The 24,861-nt window shown below is 27.7% G+C and overlaps 2 protein-coding genes across 3 annotated transcripts; one reads left to right on the forward strand and one right to left on the reverse strand.

The window, feature by feature from the left end:
* The first annotated feature begins 13,827 nt into the window (after nucleotides 1-13,827).
* Nucleotides 13,828-15,618, forward strand: LOC111030829. The gene is made up of 2 exons (XM_022310526.1): nucleotides 13,828-14,163; nucleotides 14,226-15,618. The coding sequence occupies exons 1-2, from the start codon at nucleotides 14,064-14,066 to the stop codon at nucleotides 15,554-15,556; spliced, it is 1,431 nt and encodes a 476-aa protein (XP_022166218.1). The 5' UTR covers nucleotides 13,828-14,063; the 3' UTR covers nucleotides 15,557-15,618.
* A 477-nt stretch (nucleotides 15,619-16,095) lies between these two features.
* On the reverse strand, nucleotides 16,096-22,697 carry LOC111030658 (cathepsin B-like cysteine proteinase 4). Of its 2 annotated transcripts, none has more exons than XM_022310286.1 (6): nucleotides 22,470-22,697; nucleotides 20,685-20,909; nucleotides 19,258-19,458; nucleotides 18,605-18,746; nucleotides 18,322-18,438; nucleotides 16,096-16,923 (listed from the first exon to the last, which is right to left on the reverse strand). In XM_022310286.1, exons 1-6 carry the CDS (start codon nucleotides 22,596-22,598, stop codon nucleotides 16,850-16,852), a joined length of 888 nt encoding a protein of 295 aa, XP_022165978.1. In that variant the 5' UTR covers nucleotides 22,599-22,697; the 3' UTR covers nucleotides 16,096-16,849. The 2 variants fall into 2 exon arrangements, with proteins under 2 accessions (XP_022165978.1, XP_022165969.1); XM_022310277.1 differs by lacking the exon at nucleotides 16,096-16,923 and adding an exon at nucleotides 17,074-17,487 and having other exon boundaries at nucleotides 22,470-22,695.
* Nucleotides 22,698-24,861: the final 2,164 nt, after the last annotated feature.

Raw genomic sequence — 24,861 nt, forward strand, 5'->3', positions numbered from 1 at the left:
CAAAAAAGTAAAATCTAATCAGTCAAAAAATTCATTTTTATTTTACCAGTTTTTTTTAGAAAAGTACTCAACATTTTAAAGTACCGACTAGATCTAATTTGCTTCCAGACACTACGCTTCAAGTTGAAAATAGAAGCATTTTCTCCACCATTATAAAACATGTACACAGACACACATAAAAAACAAGCATTATTATAACAATAATAGACTAAACGTTCCACTCAGAATCTAAAATAGAAATTATCGTCAGTTTTATTGTTTTTTAATTTATTTTATATAAATTACATACAAAACCAAATAACATAACATAAATATTATGGTTTGATTTTATATATGTATATTTACTATAAAATATTTTTTATAATTACATGTAGGTAATTATATGTTGGATAAATATAAAATCTGTTGAAAATGTAGTTCACTTAAATATAATTTATGTATGTCAATATAAATGTAATTATTCTTGACTCTGAAAGATTTTTGTAATTTATTGTCCTAAATATTTATTTTACAAATTAAAGAATTTCCCAATACTACTATAAATTTAAGATAAAATAAAATATAAGATTAAACATCTGATAAATAAAGGTTATTGGTTTTATTTAATAATAGTAACTTATTTTCGTATATTCAATTTACTTAATAACAATTTTACCCACCTTGTGTGTGTTTAATATCATAATAAGACCGGAGTATGCACGTGGCTCAGCGTGAGGTAATTATAATAAAGTTAATAAAATAATAAAAGTTTATCAATAACGAATATGAATATGAACGTGTAATTATTTAGATAACCAGACAAATTGTTATTAATAATTTCATTATTTTATTACATTAATAATAATAGTTGTAAATTACAAAAGTAAGATAATATTCAATTAAAGCCCGACCCTAATTAATATAATATGGGCGCAGAGTGTATCAACATATTATCAATCATCAATGACTTTTTTTATAGTTATTAATATTGAAAATTAATTATATTTATTTTAAATTAAATTACTGGATTTTTCTAAGTTCCTATTATCCTTTTTTTTTTTAAGCAATTTTGTCTATAAAAAGTGTTTTGTGTTTACGTATATGTGCCAGGTGCGTATTATATCTTTTTCGGTAAATTATAAAGACATTTTTTGTGTACAAATAAAATGTGTAAATACAAAAACAAAAACGGTTTTGCGTAAAAATTGGCGTTTTTGTTTTTCCCGACGGTTTTGATAACTACTAGCAATTTTAAACTTTAAATTTTAAACTACATTCTCAAATGCATCAATTAAAGAAGTGACTCACTTTTCTACTAAAAAGTTACTAAAGTTGAAAATCTAAGTATTATTTCGACTGATTATCGTGCGTATAGACATGAAAAAAAAAAAAAATTTTAAAAAACACACACATTGTCAAATCAATATATTTATCACTCCGCATCTAAAATTATTCAAATCATTTACATATAAACTATTTTTTATGAGTAATAATTTGTTGAAAAATTAGAAAAATAATCTACCTTATTATATTTACAATCACACTTAAGAAAAGCTGTATGTTTTTGGCACCAAAATAAAGAATTTCAAGTTTTTCTTGTATCCTTAAATATTTTATGCAACATATTATTATGTACTTTAATAGATGGTGATTCTATTTTCGAAGAGCAATAATTGCTAATTTAAAAAACTATTAACGCTTTTAAAAAATATTTTATTTTTATAGTTTTAAATCGTTTGAATTAATATTATCAATTATGTTAAATATATTTTAAGTTTTGATGAGCTAAGTATTGAAGAGAAATTCAACAAAACAAATGCATCCGGTGTAGTATTTATTATAATTTATAATAATTAGCATTTGGCAATCATTTACAGATTAATTTTTTTTCAATATAACTTAAAAATAAATATAATGCAATTATTAATAAAATGTACTATTTAAACATTCTATATTCATTTTTTTTTTGGGGGGGGGGGGATTTAGCGTTATTCGTTTGTTTAAAATACCTCGAATATTTTATCTAGCAGATATTTTTACCTCGACTATTTCGTCTTGCATATTTTATCCCAATATCAAATGTTTTTATGGTAGACAGGCCAGTAGTGGAGTATTGCATAGAATGGGTTGTTCAGTACCGTCATTGTGTAATATAATATGTACTTACAACCTACTTATAGTATCTGCTATTCGGCATGATTTTAAATATGTTTGAATAGCTAATGTGTTATGACGGAGTATGAATAAAAATCTGACTTCATTATAAATATCACAAGTTAATATTATATAGTATATTGGATTTTCTATTGTAAATTAGTATCTATGTACAACCTATCTACTAGTTTTTAAATATTATTTGAAAGTTATGTGAATGGCGAAGTAGTCGTCTAATAATATTCGTTTAAATTTAAGAAGTCCACTAAAACTGTAAACGTAAAACATAATGCTAAGCTGATTACAAATAGTCACGAGCAACCGTGATATTGTTTTATAAACAATTTAAAATAGTATGTATAATATAGGTACTGTAAATACTTATATAGAAAAAATTAAAACCATCGAACTAAACAAGTTAAAAAAAAATTAAAATTAAATAGAATAGATTGCATTATTTTGGTATTAATGTTCTTTTTGACGCATAGAATACATGGTGATACATACTCAACTTCATTTTTTCTTTATGATGAGTTTAATCAAACTCAGATTTTTTTAATTATTAAATAAACTTTAAGACTGTATTTTCAAATGTTAGAAAATTTTGTATCACACAGTCCTCGATGAGGATCCAGCGATGGAAAAACAAACTTCTTTTTTTTTTATTGAGAACCTCTCTCCTTTTATTTTGACTGTTACTTTGTAAATTTTTTTTTTTAATTTATGTATTCAATTCAAAACTAAATTTTTTTTATAAAAATATAAAATGCAATATTAAATTTAAATTTGATTATACTTGGCACTGTTTTTTATATAACTATAGCCCCCATAATCTTCCTCGGGTTAGATTAGGTCAGGTTCTAACTAAAAAACTACTCATTAGAATCTTAATTTTGATACATCAATATTTTCATAAAAATTATCCTCTAAATTATTTATTGTGTAGAAGGGAAATTATTATTTAAAAAATAGAAATTTGTTTCGTCACTTGACACTTCATAAGTAGCACTTAAAGTATCAATAATTTTGAGGGTTCTGTTGTCTTGAAATATATTTATAAATTCCAAAAATAATTTTTAATAACTTCAATATTATTTAAGGAAAAAAAAAGAGTGAACATACTGGGTGAATCGCGCTGTATAAAGTATGTATAATGCTTTACATATTATTAGCAATGATCAATTGTCGATTAAAAAAAAATATATTTTTGGAGAAAATCTACGTTAAATTTAATTTGCAAGCATAGTATTCCACATAAATGTCATGTATCTTACAAACAAATTAAATTAACTTTAAAGTTTAAATTAATTATAACTGCTTAAATTGTAAAAACGAACAAACATGTTTTAAGCTAAAAGTCTTAAAATATAATATAGAAGCCAAGGGTTTATTACTATGTTTATGCCCGTCCTCATTCAGTCGCTTCAATGAATATGTTATTTTTGTAAATTATTGTTTATTTCTACAGTGACTTACGAAAAAAATTAAAACCAATTTCCACATCTATATAATTTTAAGCTTCTTTTGGTTTACCTATTTACAAACACTAATTGTTATCTTCACATTTCAAAGGTTGAATCATACATTTTCATACATTATTCATATGATTTAAAAACATATTTAACTCGTTTTTGTAGGTTTTAAATACCTATCAGGAAGTTCATAGAGGAATACAGTAGTTTAATTAGTGAAATGTTTGGTAAGAGAACAAACACGATGAGACAATTATATGATTTTATTTAAATGTCTATATAGTGGTAGAGAACTCTTTGACCTAATTTAATTGTATACATTATTAAATGTATCAATGTATGTATATTAAATAATTCATTATAATAAAATCAATATGAAAAAATTGACAACGTATGAGTTTTTCGATCAATTTAATACAATTTTATCGACTAAATTTGGGAATCAGTGCAAACCGCGAACACGATTGACCAGGAAGTAGGTACCTATATAAGCTATAGGTCGTTTTACTTACGGCCCAACACATTTTAAATAGTCTTCCTTGGATCTATTTAAAACGTATTCATAAATCTTAGTCGAATATAATAATCATTTCAGTTGTATTATTCTTTCGATGATATTATTGTGACCATATAATCAACGAGACGACGACAGTTTAAATGATATACTATAAATAATAAATATCTTTCAAAAGAGTAAAGTTATTTAATAATTAATAAATGCTTTTTCGATTTTCATTTGAATCAATTGAATCGCTTTATATTCATATTTATACATAATTTATATTACTCTCAATTTAAATATGTAGATTATCATGAATTTGTTGTGCGGCAAAAGGTCAATAGCTCCATCTCGTGTGATCATTGATTTAATCAACAATATGATATTCATTCATATAGGCTTATATTGTAATATACAGAAAACTACAGTTTTTCTTTTTTTTGTGTCGGCTAGTGTACAAATCATTCATCAAACACCAAAAGAGACATTTGTAAGGATTAATTTCCTTTTTAAATTGTTAAATTTACTCGATCCTATAAATATAATTAACATCCAGACTAGTAATGTATAATAACATGTATATTCAAATGTACTTATTGCGTTACAATTTATAATTAAGAGTTAAGACAATACCACTGTAAGTACTAAGAATATTACAAGCACTTAAATATATTTTGAAATCGGGTTCATTAAACTTAGCTAATAAAATTATAATGTCATTTTTTTTATCAGCTTTATAAAATATGTGTTGTTTAAACACACATATTTTTTGTTGGTGCCCAGTCATTGATTTTTTTTACCATCACCCAAGCCGCTGAGTTGTCTATACCAATGCTTACAACAGACACTGCTTCGACAGTTCTACTCTTACCCATGGTCCGGGCTCTGGACTACAATTATTATTACAGAGGTGGATGGGAAACGATTGAATGTCGATATGATGTACAATTTTTAAAAAATGCATCTCTAAAACTCACTTACATTTTTTATTTTAAGAAAGTCTGGAACCTAAAAATTGTTTAAATATAATTTAATAAAAGAGTTTTGCTGGACTGCATAATTTCTAATTGTTTATGTGGACTTTTAATCTGAATACAATATTTGATCTGATTTATTTTTCCATCTACACTCATAATCTTGATTTTCAAGTCGTACCGATCCGTTCAAAAGAATTGAGATTAATAATATTATAATAATATGATATAATAATATTTGATTTGGTAAAATCTTTGTTACATTTTTAAAAACTTATATTTCAGTGTTAAATGTCCTAAAAACCTTTAAATCATTTAAACAATTTTAAATGGCCCTAAAATTATAATTTTTCAAAAAATGCAACATTAAAACTTCTTATTCTGATTCGAAAATATAAGAAACCTAGGTACATGCTATAAAACGAGCATCATATATCTGTATGGAAAACAACGAAAAATGCATCAATATCCTAGTCCTACTTATGGCATAATATAATATTTGGAGTGATTCAATGCTCACTCTCATTTTTTTCCTTTAATACAAAATTAATTTGTATTCTGATTTACATAATTTTTAAGTTACAATATTTGGAAAATATTATTTTGAAATTCTTATAATTTTTATTTTAATTATAAAATGTCCAGTGAAAAAACAAACTTGTTTTATGAAACCCAATGTTTTGTCTATAATTTGTTAAGCAGATGATTAATTTGAAAATTTGACTTATCTAAATTCAAATTCGAACGAGTATTTAGTTTTCGAGTTATTTAATTAATTTGTTATTAAACGGAAAATTGCAAGTGAACATACTTAGTGAATCTACCTGTGTATAACTTATTGTAAAATAACTAATAATGATATTGCCATATAAAATTGAATTATATATATTATTAAATATTGTTATATATAATAATTATTACTGTATATACATACATTTTATTATTATGTGGCACGTGTAATAAGTAAGCTATTAATAATTACATATTATTAATGTTTTTGCCATTTTACCACAATGGTCAATGTGCATTGTACAATCTTAATCGGTATTCTAGGACTCGAATGAATGAATACTAACACTAGGTGAAATTTGCTATTTTTGTATAGACAGGCTGCTGTAAAATACACTGTTTTTTTTTTAAATTTTAAGTTAATAACAGGATATTATAAAAAAGTCTGAAAGAAAAATGTGGGCTTATAACAAAATGCCAGTTAAATTAAATAAATATTGTAAGTTTGTATTCACATAACATTTTTTTTATATGTTTGTACCTATTTAAGCACATATTTACGTTTTAGCCCTTTATACACAACTTAACATGAAGTATCAATAGGTTGCTCAATGTTCACACATAAGTTCATAAAATGACCTTTACGGATGTCTATACAATTTATTAGATAGAATCCGCATATTCTATGTGACGTTTATGGTTTATATCTTTTATTCTTCTACCACAGCTGAAATATTAAACGTCAACTAAACTATAATCATATTCTTATTCATCAAATATTAAAATTTTAAGTCATTGTTTTTCAGTTTTAATTTTCTACGTAGGTGCTATGTACCTATTCCGTATACTTATATATAATACAAGAAATATAAACATATTTTGAAATAGAGTTCATTAAACTAAACTAGCTGACGAAATTTTAGTGTCACTTATTTTTATCGATCGGATAAAAATATACCTGTTGGTCTATAGACATATTTTTTTTCTTGGTGCGAAGTCATTTTTTTTCTTGCTTAGGTATCAGTTGAGGGTAATACTGATGTCTTAGAAAAATACTACGTCACCTGTATTACGCATACCTACACAATATTAATATAATTTACATTTTATTGTATCAAATGTTTTTTTGTATTGCTAAACTTTTTAGTTCTTACTTATTAGTTATTAGATAAATATAACTTAGAATAAACTACCACTAACTACAATAATTTACTATAATGTTTGCCATTTTTAGGGATATACAATAAGGGCAACAACATTTCTGACTCTATACATTAGTTAAGTTCACCTTTGTATCATTGGCTGCCTTTTACTTCAAAGCAATTCTGAACATTTATCCCATGGTTCTGTGTTTAAATATGGTTGAAATTTAGCAAAAACAACATATACATATTATCGTCAACTGTATTGTTTTCAATCAATTAAATTAATACAACACGCACGAGACACCTTGTAACCATCGACATGATACCACTGCAACAGAGAAGGCACAATTTAAATATAGTGTAGCAATTGTGTGAAATTAACGTAAAATTTTGAAAGTAGAATATTCTACAGATCCAATGTAAATCAGTGTAAAATCAACGGCATGTTAGTATAATGTTTGAGTAATTGATTGTTATAGGTAGTGTTCAGGCAGTTATTTGTACAAGTCAAAAATATATTGCATTAAAGTTATCAAAATTGTCTTTGTTATAAAAATATTATTTTTACTTAAAAGATATTCGTGTATTTATGGAATATTGAACTTAACGGGTTAAAATAAAATATTATAATGACGATTCTCAAATATTTCAAAAATATTACTAAGTGATCTATTTTTATTTTAAACTAAAACGTTGGTTAAATCGTGCGATTTTCAGTGAGATTTACAAGTTTATGCGAATAAGTAGTATAAGTAAAAAACCTAATTCGTATTCTTAAACATTCAGTAGGTATTGTGATATAATTTATTGTAAATTATAGTGTTTTAATTTACCTTAATTTACTAAAAAAAATGTACATTGCACACAGAATGTTTTCCGATAAAATTCAAAAGTGTATACTTATCTTAAATTTAATGAAATAATATTTTAATCTGCCATGTTAAGTTACTGATGCTTAAAATGTAATACCGTTTTTAAATAGAAGGCAAGAACGCTGAGAGATAAAATAAAATTTGACCTTGCCGCTTTACATAATATAATATTATATGGTTTTTAATGTAATATAATGTCATGGTCAGAGTCTAATTATAGCCGGGATGGTTAATTATTTGGATTAACTATTGTGTAGATTAAATCATCTAAGATTTAAAATATTGATTTGAGTCAGTATCGGCAGCATTCTTAATCCCTATCTTCTTTGATAATGCATTTTTTTAACTCCAGGTTTTTGAAATTTTGAAAAATATTGAAAGGTCATGTTTAAAATACTTAGATTTATATACCTACCAATTAATTATGTACCGTTACAATCTTCTTTTTTCTCCTTCGTCTTTCCGTCAATTTGGATGCATATTTTGATGAAGATTTAAAAATATGGGAGCATAGACTTATAATGGTAAAAAAATAATGATAATTTGAAAATGATAGTATCTGAATAGTATTAATATATTGTATAAAATGTTCAGAGTGTACCTATAATGAATTATTGACTTAATATTATATCTAATTTTCACTTTATAGTATAAAATAATAAACGATGATTATTATTTTTAGAACATAAATGTATGATATCACAACTCAGAAACTACTCATTTGAATTTATATTTAGATGCATCAATATTTAAAAGTAAAAAATTATGTGAACGAATGGAGTAACTAGTTTTAATAGAGTAAAAAAATTGTATCACTAAAAGGCCCAAAAAATTGAAAAAATCTTGATTTCCGTATAAAATATAAATATCAAAAATCAGAATTTGGATAAATGTATCATTAAAGGAACAGCTACAATATTTATGGACAATAAAAAAAAATATGATTTATAATAAATATTCCATTTTTATTTTGACGAATGTTTGAACGTTTTAACATATACATTATAAATCTTCTTCATCATTGCCCTGTAAGAATAAATACATAAATACATATTTTCCTTGGACATAATATTATATTAATGGACGCTATGTAAATAAAATAAATATGAAATCATTGGCCAATTATAAAACAGTGAAATTAAACGCATCACGGAAAGTACGATGGTAATACCTAACTAAATTACCCATACCTAAAGCCGTGTATACAAATAAAAACATCAAAATTAAAACAAAACAGTGTTCAAGTTTTAAAAACAGTTTAGATACCTACTACCTAGTCCGTTACTGTGACGGTAAAGTTGAGTTCTTGTTTTTTGTTTTTGTTTACTATTTTACTGTATATGTAGGACCCGGCAAAATATACTAACACTCTAGCAATAACAAAATTAGAACTGTAAAATACTTTTAATCTAATGGAATTTAAATAGTTTCACTCAAATCGAAACGATTACGTCGTATTAAATGTACATTTCATTGAACATCGTTGTAGCAATAACAGTTCTGCACATCTATTGGAAATATCAATTATAAAGAAAATTAATATTTTCACCTACATTATGTGAAACGAACAAATAAAATAATATAAAACACTCGTGCAACTCAACTAGTGCACTTAAATATGAACTCTGAAGGGATGAAAAAACTGTGTTTTTATAGTTTTGGAACTATGTGTGTTTGTTTATTATTATTTGTTATGCCCGTGCCCGTAGAAAAAGTGCTGCAAAAGTTTCATGTAACCCGTGGTCTAATGATTGGAAATCGGATACAGATGACGTACTACATTCGACGTACACGAGCACTTTTTGGCATTCCCAGCAGATTTCAATATCTATAGAGTATTATGCAAATCTATTGAAAATGTGTAAAAAAAAAATCTACAACATGAGTTCTTTATAAATTATATTTATATTACACACAAAAAACATGTTTCAAACAAAATCTATTTTGGTGTTCTGTTATAACTCAAACTTACAGAGGACTACATTTACAATATATTTTTATATTACCTATATGTATGTTGCCTAGCTTTGTTTTGTGGAATTGTGTTTCGATTTTTTCAGATATTTTACTACAACAATCTTGCCCTAGAAAGAATTACATTTTTCGAGCTTTAGTTTTTTAGAAACCTGAAAACGATCATTTTGGTGAACTATTTAATTCTAATTTCTAATCATATTCCATAAACAATAATAATTCCAAACTTAATACTATAACATGTTATAGGTAATATCATATAGCCATATAGAAAATATTATTTTTAATGAATTTCGAATGTCAAAGAATTTATTTCAGTACCTAACAATTATATGTTCTTTTAATTCATTTTATCTGTTGAATATTGAACAAAAAACATATAAAACAACATTTTATCATAATTCACATAATTAATATTCAAAATCTTTAATCAAATTATTTTTCTAGGCATACATATTATCATGCAGTTTGAACAATTACTAGGTATATGGGCTATTGTTAAATAATCGACTATGATATAGCCTTTCTAAGAATGCAACGACTTATAATTTTAAACTTTAATCGATTGTATCAAGCCTTGGTGATTGAATTGAGGTGAATGGTCAACAAAATATCGTCTTTGACCTTCGTATCATTTTAAAAGTTCGATCATTAACTATTGACCAAAATAAAATTACCCAGAAATATTAATGATCTTGAAATAATGTATTTTTGTCGAAAATTATTATATTTTAGTTATGTAAGTGATTAGAATGAATAATAATAATATTCAATTGGCAAAAAAATGTCGTAATATTGAAAAATGAAGTACATTCATATAATAATGGTTACTGGGTAGTCAAAATGAGTTCTATATGTGTTTTGTAATAGCTAAATAATTACACACGTTAAATGATTCGCTGCAAGGAAAAAAATGTTTACAAAGTTTTTAATGCGTCGGAAATTTTTTATTTTTTTTCGACATTTTTTTTTTTTGATTTCCGAGAGTGATAATATCCGGCTTACAAGTCTGAGTCGAAGAAAAAATATAACGAAAAATAAATAACAATAATGATGGATCGGTCTTTTTTTTTTTGTGCTTTACAAATTGTGTAAAATTATGTATCTTAAACGGATTAAACGCTCGTTAACTTGAAGCGTTTAATTTTATGTAACTAAAATATAGTATCTACATAAAATACATTTATACACACATTTATAAATTGTAATATACCTAGGTACAATGCTTAATCGACTCCGTGGATATTATGAAAGCGTTAAAGTGTTTAAAATTCGCAGACAGAATTTAAATGCGTCTTTCAAAAAACGTTTAGACATATCTATAATATAATGTGCTTATATAGTAGGGAATATTTTATGATGATATATGTTTCACATAAATTAAATTATTATGACGACAAATCACAAAATGAACAATGAAATGTATTAAATATTATAAGTAAACTGGTAGTTGCATCTTAATATAAAAAATATTTTCATATATACGAGTATAAAGATAAATAGTATAAATTCCCTAATATACGACAGTGTAAAAATGTAAAAAAAATAGTAAGCCAAAAAAATGAAAAACGAAAATAAATAAATAATCTATAAAAACATCAAACAAAATATATATACATATATTATGTACATGAATTATGTTTCAAATATTTTTATAAATCAAGTATAAGTATAGGCATCCCACTATATAATGCCGAAACATACAACTACTGAGTGAACAGCAGTTGCATGTATTGTGTTTAAATTTAAAAGATATATTTTTATAAAGCATTGCATTTGAAATGTTTTGGGTTTAGGGCGAATCTAGGCTTTATGTGAAGTAAAATATGTATTTTCGATTTATGCAGCACATTTTTTTAAGTGTATCTGTTATTACTGATAAAATATGAAAAATGGATAAAGTATGCATCGTCCTGGTTTGAGTGGTGAGGTGAACACTACCTATAACACTATACCTATTGGATAAATTAAAATGCTCTAATTATAAAATACTCAGGTAATTTGTAAATTTTTTAAGGCTGAGTGAGTGAACTGTAAAGTACACACTTTGATAAAGTTGTAATTAATAGTTTAACGATAATCTTATAAATAACTTTTATATTAACAATTATCAATAATCTAATTAATGAATTTTTTTTAAAGTATGATTGGATTTTTTTCTACTAAAACCACTGTATAATTAGACCATTTTAAATGTGAAACCATTTTACGGTTACACTACCTGCCTATTATAGCAGTCTTGTAAAATATTCAAATATACCTAATATTAAAAATTCAAATACTTTTTTTAATTACTTTTTGTTTTGTCAAATATAGATAGGTATTTTGTATTAAAATTCTTGTCTTAAACATAACTTATTATTATTTTTATTCTTTTAATAGCAAATTGTATAGCTCCTAGGACAATGATCAAAAATATACGAGTACATCTATGGTGTATTATATTTATTCTATATTTAGACAAAATGAGGTAAAAAAAAATAATTTCGTATATAACTAATATTTATAGCATATATAGAACTAATGATTAACACTTATTATAACACAGAATTAACACTGTCGATAAAGCTGGGCTCTGCTCACTGTTCAAGGCTCGTTTAAGTTTGGCATTAAAATAATTTGTGTAATAATGAGTGAAAATAATAAATTACAAAATGCCGGCAATGTGAATGTGGCAAAATAGGTAGCATAAATGCTAAAAAGGTATATACTCAATCGCATTATGCTCAATCGTTCTTTACCGGTTTTTACTTAATGAAGTTGAAGCCGGTGCGTTTTTAGTAAAAAATAAGTCTTACAGGAAAAACTCTCACTTATTGTAGAACACTCAGATTTTCTAATTTTTTTTTATTCAAAATAAAAGAACATTTGGAGGTCAGATGAAAGTCCGATTTATAAAATTATAATTATAATAATAATTAGAGAAGATAACACAGTATGCATTTGAATAATGCACATTATTGTTATTTTTCAAACGTACTTTTCTAGCCCTATTTGAAGTAACATGAAAATTTGGGCATTGATCTGACCTGAAAAAAGTTATCTTTCAGATAAAAAATGTTTATCAAGATCCAACATATCAATGAGGCCTGAAAGTTTTTCCTGTAAAGTCATTTTTGTTAATATAATTCACTGTGTAAACTCCTCCTAAATAGGTATTAGGGCAGTAGATTAGTGGAAAGGTATTATAATTAAGGTATAGTAAGGTCAACGAGAACATAAAATTAAATTTTCTGATTTGATAGAATTTAAAAAAATTGAAAAAAACGGCACCAACACCCTAAACTGATAATCTAAAAATCCAATTAATTCAATATTTGTGTTATACGGTTTATATTTCTCTACCAATTCATACAAGTTTCCACATTATTAGTTAGGGTACAAAATACATTCTCGTAATATTATGATATTGACAATAATGTGAATGAAATATAATGGATATATTTTATCAGTAAAAATTGAAAATGTACCTATCCAATTATTGTAATAGACATTATTATCATATTTTTAATAATATTATCATATTTTTAGATTAGAACAATTTGCTTTTCATATCGTATCATTTAGTAAAAGTATGAATAAAAATGTATATTATAATATCTAATTATTGCTATAAAAATATTTTATCTTTAATTTTTAATACGGGGCACTGTTATGAATTTACTTAATGCAATATACAATAGAATTATTTATAATTATGTATTTTGATGTTATGCAATATTGATTTTTCTAACGATTTCAAACACTTTCAAGTGCATAATAAAATGTATTTATAAAATCAGTAGGTACTTATCAGTTATCATACGTATACATTTTATATATATTTGACTAACATATAATCATAATTGAGTACATTAATTAGCAAACTTAAAAAAATCTAAATTCATAAGAACTTTAATTATTAATCTTATATATTATTTAAAAATTAAAAATACATGATATTATTTCAGTTAAATATTTAATTTGAAATGTAAAAATTACCATCAATAACTGTTTATGTAATCAAATAATTAAAAAAAATACTGAAAATCCACTATAATATTTGATTGCTGCTAGTTGCAATATTATTTAGATTGTTAACTCGTAACAATTATGAGAGACTAGTAATAATAATAATAATAATAATCATAATAACAACAACAGTAACAACAATAATCGTCTAGTTGCTGAGGTCTAATATTTGGACGACCGCGCGTATAAATAACAGCCGGCCATATCAATAAGGTACCAGTTGTGTCAGTCCATCATCAGAGTCATCAACAAACATGAAGTCTGCTTTGGTTATTGTATCCGTTCTTTTAGCCGGCGTGGCCCTCGAAGTTGCCGCCCGCATGGTCACCGACAACCAAAACCAACATGAAAACAGTGAGTACACACACCATTCGAAATCAAATTACGTAAATTTAATTCACAGTCGTTATTTTTAGACAACCAGTGGACCCGTTTTCGTGGGGACTCCAGTGATGAATCAACTGAGTCGAACTTACACGAATATCGAAACAACAACAACTTCAACAACGTCCGAAGCAACTATGACTCGGTATCTACATTTGCTGACCGTTCAAGACAGATCAACCAAAACGACGATACCGACTTCGGTTCCAACCAAGAGTTACGTCTACAACAACAACAACCCAAAAGCCAAAACCAATTCAATGCCGTCAACCACCCCGAAGGACTCACCAAGATAATGGTCGAGAAAATCGCTACCATTCAGAAAATCGCCGTCGATCACAATATCGCCGACACCGCCGATTTCTTGGACGCAGCGCTCACCGTCAATTCTAACTCCATCAAATTCCCAAAACACAATTTCGTGTCTTTCTACAACTCAACCATGAAGAACCTTGAAAATGGTAACTTGGAATACCTGTACCTGAACCCCGAAAGTGACACCCTGTTCGCCCAGTACCAGTTCGACGAGGTCAAAACCGTCGGATCATTCAAGTCCAACATCGCCCACACTCATTCTGGTTACTACACAGTCATCTTGAACAACGTGTTCAGCAACTTGTCCACTGGATTCTATGACGACAAACATGCCATGATCAAGGCGGCCAAATTCCAAAACGCAGACGTCAACATAATCACCCACGACGGTTCCGAAACGCAAGTTCTCAACCCAGCTATGGAACAAAAATATTTGGGTGTGTTGGCCAACACCGTGTCCAACGAAGTGATGAAGTCCGCCAACAAGGGTGCGATCGTCCAGATGAAAAACGAAATCCGCAAACCAATCATATCCCAAATGAACGCTGCTAGAAATAACGCCAACAAGCTGTTCGACTTAAAATGGCAGGAGGACCAAGTCTCCATGGAGATGACTAACATCGGTTTCATGAACTCAGAAGAACTCGAGCACGCCACCGAACATTTATTGAACTCTGTGACTTTCCAACGGAAATCCCAAGACACCTACGGAATGCGTTATGACTTCTCCATCAAAAACATGGAATGGACATCCGCTGTGAACATCATGTCGGGTGATATGAGAACGACCACAGGGCCAATGAAGTTCACTATCGACCAAATCAACATGAAAGTATACGTCGAAAAGTCAACCCAACAACAACAGTCGTATGGCAAGGCCAACACCAACGTGGAAATACGTGGTCTCCATTACAACTTGAAGAACGTCAAGTCCAACCTTGTTTCCTACTTCGAAAACGACCTCCAACGTTTCATGGAACTTTCTTTGGGATCTTACATCCAAGATACTTTGGTACAAGAATTAAACAACTCTAGTCGCCAATACTAAGTTGACTCATTTATTTTAAAACATTAGTTTTTCTTAATATATTATATAAAATAAGCAATAGTATAAACATTAAACATATTATATTTTTTAGTTTTTAATTTTACAATAGTTTTATAAATTATAATATTTGATTTGATTGCCTACAAAATACATTTAATATCTAATACATGAAATTATTTATGTGTGCATATTTTAAAAAATAACATAAATATGAATTGCATGTTTAATCGGCAAAAACGGTTATTTCGATTTGAAATTTGTCGTTTTTAGTTTACACTGTGAACTCGGTACCCACATATAATTAGGTACAAAAATAACATAATATTACTAGCTACAGTATTACATGGCATTCGCCGGGGATAAATGAAACCGAGATGAACAATACAACTGCGAGAGATAGTAATAATTTATTACTAATAACTTTTAAGTAACATTTTATTCTTATGTGAATCAATTGCAAAACCGAAATAAATTAATATATTGTGGTTTTGATTTTAATCAAATATGTGGTATCATCAGTAACTAAAATAACTGGTTTATTATCAAAACCTTTATTGAATAGTCGAAATCAGTAGAGTATTATTTGACTCCATAAGCCTTAGCCTGTGTATTGTCTTTAACATACTATGATTGCTGTTACCCATATAATACTCTAACAATCCGATCGGGATCACAAATAATGTGTGCAAAATGTGATGCTAATTATTTAAAAAACTGTGGATTTTCATACTCGTCATTTAAAATTTAAAAAATATATTAAATTTAATAAAACCCGACTAATAACTCATATCTGTTTTAGTCGGCAATCCATTGCAATCAATCTATCTACCGTTTCAGTTTTGTTTGAGTTGAAAATGATGAGTTGTTTTTTTCAGAATATCATAAATGTGATGCATACGTGTATGCATAAATACATTTATAATATTATACACTATTAAAGTGCATGGCATAGTACACTGAAATCTGTACATAAATGAAAAACTTAAATTTTTCTGGCTCCAACATGTTGATGCCAAGACTGCATTTAATAGTCCACAAATAGCTCGATTTTCGCACGATAAGAATAATATAATACAAATATTACAGTTAATAACTTACATATAATAATTAAAAAAATCGTTCGAAATAATTACTGTATGAGAACTAGCATTGTAGATACTATAGGACAGGGATCACTAATTGATATTTTTGGAGGTCCTAAGTAATAACTTCTGGATGATTTCGGGACCCATCCAAATTGAATGTAGTACCTTATAATCTAAGAAATTAATGCTCTGTCTGCGGGTCAGATATTTATGTTCGACCACGGACCGCTATTTGACGATCTCTTTGGGTAGAGTATATAACGCTGCCGCGTATTCTCGTACCTGCAATATAATAGGGTTAATGAAAAATTTAAATTTGTCTGTAATATAGAGTATAGACTATAAACCACAACTTATAGGACCATTAAATAAAACATATTTTATTCGGTATTGTATATTGTTTAAATAAACAAATTAATTTAAAAAAATTAATCGATTGTAATAAAACATATAATAAATATATATACGAATAATAATTGTAAATAAAAATATAAGCGGATAACCGAGGAGGTCAATAAAAAACAGAAACTCTGTCTCGTCTACGTATCATTATAAATTATAATATAATATTATTGTTAGAATATAATATAGTGACTATTATTGTACGTGTATTTTTTTGCGTCCGCTAATTAATATTTTTCGGTACATGTGGCATTCCGGCTACCACTCGGTTTTCGATGTTACACTCGTTGTTTCCCCTGAGTATTCTGAACAGTCCGTTCTCGCCCCATGATCGGCTCCACGAATTGGCGCACAACCAATACTTGGTATTATCGTCAACGCCCCAGCCCAATATCTTGATCGCGTGACCGCCTTCTATCTGACCTCTTGTGTAACTGTACACTCCTTTGATACGCAAAACAAAAATCCAACAACACACATGAATCAAAGCAAAACTAATATAATTGCAATGCTATAATGGTAAATACAGTTCATTTTATAAAATATCTGGTCTTTATATTTGTGAATTATATTGTTACCTACTTAGATAGTAAAAAGAGATGCAACGATAAGAGTAAACAATATTTAAATTATAAAATATGTGAGGTGGTAATTTAATAAAAATTTAAGTTAATATTATGTTGTTGCGAGCGAAGTGAGTTTATTATTTTTTTAAGTTACCATTTTTGGCTGTTCAAAACTTTTGCCGCCTTTTATTGAACACTGAAATTACGCCACTGATATTATGTAGACCTATTTTGTATAAAAGTTTATTATATCGAATTAATTTGTTTTGTTGGTAACGTATTAAATTTAAAATAATAACTAATAAATGGTAATATTACAGTTTATAGACTACCTATTTAAAATTTAAAAAAATCCATAGCACGCTACTCGATATTTTTCCTTCATAAGGAAAATCTATGAGTCATACATATGTTTTTGTTAACAAATAAGTAACCTTAACAACAAAAACCTTACGAAAATTCGGTCAAAAACTTATTTTTTTCGCATATCCAGCTCAAAAACACATTTATGTTAAAAAAAAATAAAATATATAACATTAATCAACACTATAAAATATCTGCTGTTTTCAATCAAAAATATTCGATTCTATGACAATTTATACATCGATTATGTAGTGTATTGAGTATGTTATATCTTTACGCTTGAATTGGTATACACTGCGAAAATAAGTATTTTAAGAGTAATGACTTATGATTAGGCTTGAAAACTTACCGCTTTTGTAGTACATGAAATCTGTGTACACATAGAAAGCCGCTTGGACGGGACCGTTTTTGTATATATCAGTCATGATGTCTTCTTCAGATCTCGACAGCGAGTATACGGTATCAACTAAAAACGCATTTTATAAATCAATTAACGTACAACAATACTATGTAGGTTTTCATTTTTTATAGTATTATGAAAAGGTACAATACAGTCGATGGACGATAAATTATTCATGTCAGGAAAAACGACACCAAATAACATAATGTATCTAATGAACTGCAGTACCTACCATAATGCAAATCAGCTCTGTAGCCTTTCGTGTAGTTTGAGTTGGTGCAAGTTCTTATCGAACAATCGGGCGTGTCGATATCATCGTCTATGCAAGTATTCCTTCCTTTGCCACACGGATAAATGCTGTATGGTTGACAACCCTTCGGGTGCAAAAAAAAACCAAAATAATGTTTTATAAGCATACCAGAGTAGTATAATAGTAGTATAATAAACGAAATGTATTTGAAATCAATTGCAATCAACGGTGATTATTTGAAATAAATTATAATTATTTGCAAAATCGAAATCAATAATTAAGACACTAGTAGGTGCTTTTACGATCAATAGCGATTATTTATGATCACTCGGATTGAGGAAAGGGTTAATTGAACCGGAATACCACATGATCCTCTCCGATGATCTACATCCATGTCATAAAATAACATTTATGCATGTTATAGTGCTAGAATTAGAAAAATATAAAAAGGGAGATGCAAAAGCTTAAAAAAATTAATGTGGCGTACCAAAATATTTAAATGTCCTTTTGATTAGGATGTTATTAGGAGGGGTAGGTTAAAATATTTTTTTTAAAAGAAGAGCGACTCCGTCCACAATCTCAATTTAGCATTGCAGTGTGTGTATAGGTTTTATTATAATTATTTATCGTCTTACGTCTCCAGATTCGTAATCTCCACCCGTGACGATACCGTGTCTCATGAAGAAATACCACGCTGCCTCCGGTGACCCACCGTCACATCCGTTACCACATCGATAGCAACAAGTGTTCAACTGTTCGGCGGACAGGTTTCTCGCCACAGCACCACCTGTGGCTATGCAAAGGCGGTCGCTGAACACTGAAGCCGCAGACACGGCCTGAAAATATATTATTGCCGACAATAATTAATAATCATTTTTATTTTACGGATGGAACAAACAGTTTTGTGATTTAGTGTTTATTGCTATTCAAAACTCAAAATGCTAACTGCATAGATTTAATTTCACATTGTACCTATATAATGCACGTTTTAGATGGGCAACATAATTGTCGAGTGGGTATCACTGTAGTCGATGTGTTAAATTCTCATTCAATGATATAAAATCATTGTATACGAAAAATTACGTTCAGCGAAGACAGACTATCAGCTTATATTCTTAAATATATCTGACAATGTTATTGATATCACCTAAATTAATTTATTTTACTTTTAAGTTTTAGGTAGTAATACAGTAGGTTAAATTAATTTTTGCTGAAAACATTGCATTTAAAAATGTCATTGAGTGTATGAAATATAATAATGTAATTTAAAAAAAGTACTCTTTTTTATCAAAAAAAAAAATCTAAAATGAGAGTTGCTAAATTTTCATATTCATAATAATTATTGACTATAATAACTTACATGTTTAAATTTATTTCACTGCAGGCCATCATATTATAAATAGGTACTATAATTATTATTATAGCACTTGAAATAATTAAAATAATAACTAATCGTATTGTTGAAATTATGATTCGAAGTATGGGATTCGAGGTTAGTGATTAAATGGCTTGCAAATTAGAGTACTCAAAACAATATTTTAATACTATGTACCCACTCAACACGTCGTACCTATAATACTATAATAATATAAGATAGTATCTAGTTGTAGTAGTCTTATCTGTGTTCGATGGTATTAGTATAAATTAGGCACCACTAGGTACATATGTCTCAAAGAAATCGAAAACTCGACAGTAAACTTATATTAATTATTTAAAGTATTATATGATACAATATAAAAGTACTTATTTTTAATCGTAAGCTATTTTTTTTTATTGTTTGAAGAAATCAACAACTTAAGTTTAATCACTCTTGAAATCACAATAAATTATTTAGTTTATTTTTAGAAGTTCTAAAAAACGAAGGTGAGTATATTATTATACATTGGATGTATACATATTTAGTATCCAAAAAAGTAAAATATGAACCCATAAAAAAAATGTGCCTTTGTAAAATCAATAGGTCCATAAAAAAGACGGAAAAATACGGATTTTGGCCTAAGGTTTGTACTAGTATGCCTACTACCTAGTGTTTATACTGTAAATTACAATAGTTTCTATTCACCCAACACGATCCACAGTTAGACTGGTCCTTGATCGAATCCAACAAGGACAAGCACTCGGGCCATCGTTCTCTGGCGTCAAAATGCTCGGGGAGGGCTTCGTTGGATTCGCTTTCGACGCTTTTCTTTATCGGAGCGAACCTGAAAGAGTTTCCGTTTCTGGGCAATACGCCCATCAACTGTTTGAAGTGTTTTCCGTCTCCTGGGATAACGTTGGTGTCGCTGGCCTGTAACACGACCGGAAAAAATCAGTCCAAACGAGAGTGAACACCATTATTTTTTTAAAGTATTTTTGTTGCCATCAAGGCTGACATCGGTAAATTGGAAATAAATAATACAATAATAGCCATAGTTTATTTCAATACTTGAGTTTAAATCCTGTACATTCAAAGGAGACTATTTGTGCACAATATTTCTACCTATGTCCACACGATATTATAATATTCAGAGTTTGTAGTTTGCAAATCATTAATCCTCCACCTAAAAATGGGGGGAACAGGGTTGCACATCACCTGTTTTAACAATTTAATTTAGAAGTTAGTATTAGTTTTAGAACAATGACTTGAGTTTATACTTTATAGTATACACCAATAACATAATTTAAGAATATTATCTCGAAATCGAAATGATCGCTACATAAGATATAATATATCGTATTTATTGATATATTTTAAGTACCACGAGCATTGTGACTACTGCAAGTTGATAGTATGAGATACATTCTGTTATCAAAACTTATAATGACTTGTATTAAACGAGTTGGTATAACAGAGATCATATATTAAAAAAAAAAATTAATAATTATCTATAATTACAACCAGGTAATATATGTATTGTGAAAATAAGGGATTAAAATTTTTTTGGAAATTTTACATTGTAATATAAAAAAAAAAAAAAAAATGATAATAAAAATAAAAAAAAAAAAAAAAAAAAAATAAAAATATTATAATGCTTGGCATATTTTACAAAATAATGAAATTCCCTGGTAGTTTATCGAATAGTATACGTCACATAGTCACAACTCAAGTTATAATCAACAACTGTCAACCGGTCAAGTATAAAAATATTAAAACTTAAGTTTTTTTAAAAATACAACACATTTTTTAAAATAGCTAGGGGTTGCAAATGCGTTGAAAAATAATGACGACGATGGAGCCAAGTTGGGATGCAAACTCACGTACGTACGTTAGAGCACGGCCTACTGTAAATTGACTTACGAGAAGCTAAAGAGTCCGGTCCAGGATTAATATAAAGTATTATCTTTTACGGCCATTTATTATCAGCTAATATAAGCGTGTAAACTACTGTTTTGTAATTATTGTTAATAGTGCAAAAAATAAAAACCATTCTGTTTATATTAGCTAAACGTTATCCAAACTCAAATATGTTGTTGTAAAACGCAACTAGATTAATGAAACTATAACTATAATAATATAAAAACACGTAAATATACCTAGTATTATTTTATGCAATTATTTGTATTACATCATATCCTTTTATTAAAATGTTGATTTGTCATTTTGTAAGTTTCCTTGGACTTCTAACGAGAAGTATAAATAACGCATTTAACACTTCTCAGATTCTCGTGTTTTATACCTGAGTGTGTCACATGATAATATACAATAATTATGGCGATTTCATGCATTTTTATTGTAATTTGCAGTTGACACATATAATATATTATAATATAACATATTTTGTGTACACCATTATTACTCTGATAATAAATTACCGTTATGATGGAATTAATTATTTAAACTCGATGGCTGTGGTATTGCAATACATACCCTCCACGTGTTGCCTGGGTCCCCGTTCACTGAGTCGATAATGAAAGTCTCTTCGTTCGTCACCGCCGAAGATTCAAGGACGACGACAGTCACTACTGCCGCCAGGACAACCAAAATACTTCCGGACATTTTTCTCCGAATTCGACTTGAGGTACGTTTGTACGTGATCCTACGACTGCATACCGTATTTGAAAGCGTCTACTCGTGGATCGACGGTGAACGGTATTCGATGGTTTTTTTTACATTTCAATTGCCTCTTACTCCAATCGAATGATATTATGCTATCAATCGTTATCGTGGACACTTGTAAGAGCCCTCGCTGAAGAGATAGGACATAAACGACAATATTTGGCACGTTTAACAACTAGTCAGAAGATAATATACCACGTAGGTATTAAATTGAAAATAAGAAAGCGATAGTTGGAAAATGACATACTCATGCATGTTAGTGAAATTAATTATAAGTTGCGCTGATTAAGTGGACGACATTTGTAGACGAAGTCGATGTCCTATAAATTGTTAAACCAAGTTTTAATTATTATTTGTATGGGTTTTAACAGATAAATGTTAAGAAGCTGATAGTTTTTTAAAATGTTGATGCATCCAACTCATCCAAGTTGAGATTTGAACGAGTATTTTTTGAGTTAATAATATTTATGAACTAAGGATAACAATTGTGTCCATGATTATTGGTTTAGACGATATAGGACTATATTCTATAATGATTTTCCAGGTTTTAGTTGACTAAAATTATTTAATTTATATAAATTGTTGGAGTATAATAAGAATTAACTTATAATTTTTGTAAAACCATTACTAAGAACCATTATTGTTATTACATAAAGCTCAATAAACTCATAAATTACCTTCTGAAAATAATGTGGTCTTTGAATATACACTTTATCTAAAATTTAATTAGGTACTTAAAATTATGGCATTTCATTATTTTTGAAAATTCCAAATACAAGAATTTTAAACAAGGAAAAAATAATGGATTAAAGGATGGTGACATTCTTGGAGATTCATCTTTTATATATATATATATTTATATAATATAATATAATATATTTATTAGCGTATCAATATTTATTAATTAATATATAGGCATTATAAGTAGTGATGATCAAAACAAGACCAGGACCAAGACTTTCAAATCTTGGACTTGGTCTTGGTCTTGGGTATACGCCTTAATCTTGGTCTTGGTCTTGCAGCAAGTGTCTTGCGAGACCGCAAGACCAAGACCAATTTTGATCATCACTAATTATAAGCGTGCTGAAGTGATAGTGTGGTGACTTAAAGAATATAACAATTTATACTGAATACCTATATTCTTTTTAATATATTATATACATCGACTGTAGTGTATAGTTAATGTAGTCTATTATGTAACAACATTTTAGGTGGTATTTAGTTAGTACCTTCAAGATTAATTTTTTAACTCATTGAATTTAATATTATTTCGTTATTAAACTATTTGAAAATAAATTAATAATTATACATATTTAAATGATATAAATAAATGATTATTTTCAAAAACTATTTACATATTTTCAGTATTATTCTTATCTTTATACTAATATAAAAGTGCCTAAAAATAAAAGGAAAAACAAGGAAGCTCTCTGGTAGAATAAAGAAGATTTCTAGAGTACCTACCTAGTAATTTAGCAGAACACTGTATTATAATATGTGTTAAATTTTAATTATTGATAAACTGGTTGACTGACTATATTTTTAATATAATTATTAAAAAGTTATATTTATTTTTACTAGAAGTATGGTGGGTCAAATATAATATAATGGTTTCTAATAATTTGTACTATAAATTATTAACATAATAATATTTATTAATGTTAAAACTTATATTATTATTACTCATAAGTTAGTATACAGACGTAATGTATAATGATGTGGTTATGTATATGAGTTTATTGCAAAAATATCTTAAAACTACCTAGTCAGTAATACGAATTTCGTAAAACTTCAAACGTTTAAATTAAATCAAATATTTTGAAAACAATTCAATGAAAAATACCAACATTTATTTATTCAAAAACTGGTTTTGGTAAAAATTAATGTTTTTTTTTCAACTTTATTTTAGTTTTACTCAATAATCTCAAAAAATATTGAGTCTTTTTAAAAATACTTTATGTATCAACTAAATCTTTTTTACTAGAAATAGAAACCAACCTTTTCTATTTTTAACTTATTCTATTCTATAGCTTTGATACAATGATAGTCATGATAATTTAATTTAAATCAAATGTGTTAAATTTGAATTTATTTTTTTTAAATTTGCTATTCTCACTCAGATTGGATACCTTACTTATCACTTTTTATACTGAGAATATAATTCGTCGTAATTAAAAACAGTTGTGTCAATAACGTATATAAA

The sequence above is a fragment of the Myzus persicae genome, unplaced genomic scaffold, assembly GCF_001856785.1.
Source record: "Myzus persicae strain clone G006 unplaced genomic scaffold, MPER_G0061.0, whole genome shotgun sequence".
In the NCBI taxonomy this organism is placed as follows: domain Eukaryota; kingdom Metazoa; phylum Arthropoda; class Insecta; order Hemiptera; family Aphididae; genus Myzus; species Myzus persicae.

Excerpts from the sequence above, each read along its gene's own strand:
- LOC111030829 (XM_022310526.1), top strand. The coding sequence starts at position 14,064 with ATGAAGTCTGCTTTGGTTATTGTATCCGTTCTTTTAGCCGGCGTGGCC. Across the intron at positions 14,164-14,225 it reads CCAAAACCAACATGAAAACA|ACAACCAGTGGACCCGTTTT; the intron begins GTGAGTACACAC and ends CGTTATTTTTAG.
- LOC111030658 (XM_022310277.1), bottom strand. The coding sequence starts at position 22,598 with ATGTCCGGAAGTATTTTGGTTGTCCTGGCGGCAGTAGTGACTGTCGTC. Across the intron at positions 20,910-22,469 it reads ACCCAGGCAACACGTGGAGG|GCCAGCGACACCAACGTTAT; the intron begins GTATGTATTGCA and ends GTCGTGTTACAG. Across the intron at positions 19,459-20,684 it reads CTAACTGTGGATCGTGTTGG|GCCGTGTCTGCGGCTTCAGT; the intron begins GTGAATAGAAAC and ends ATATATTTTCAG.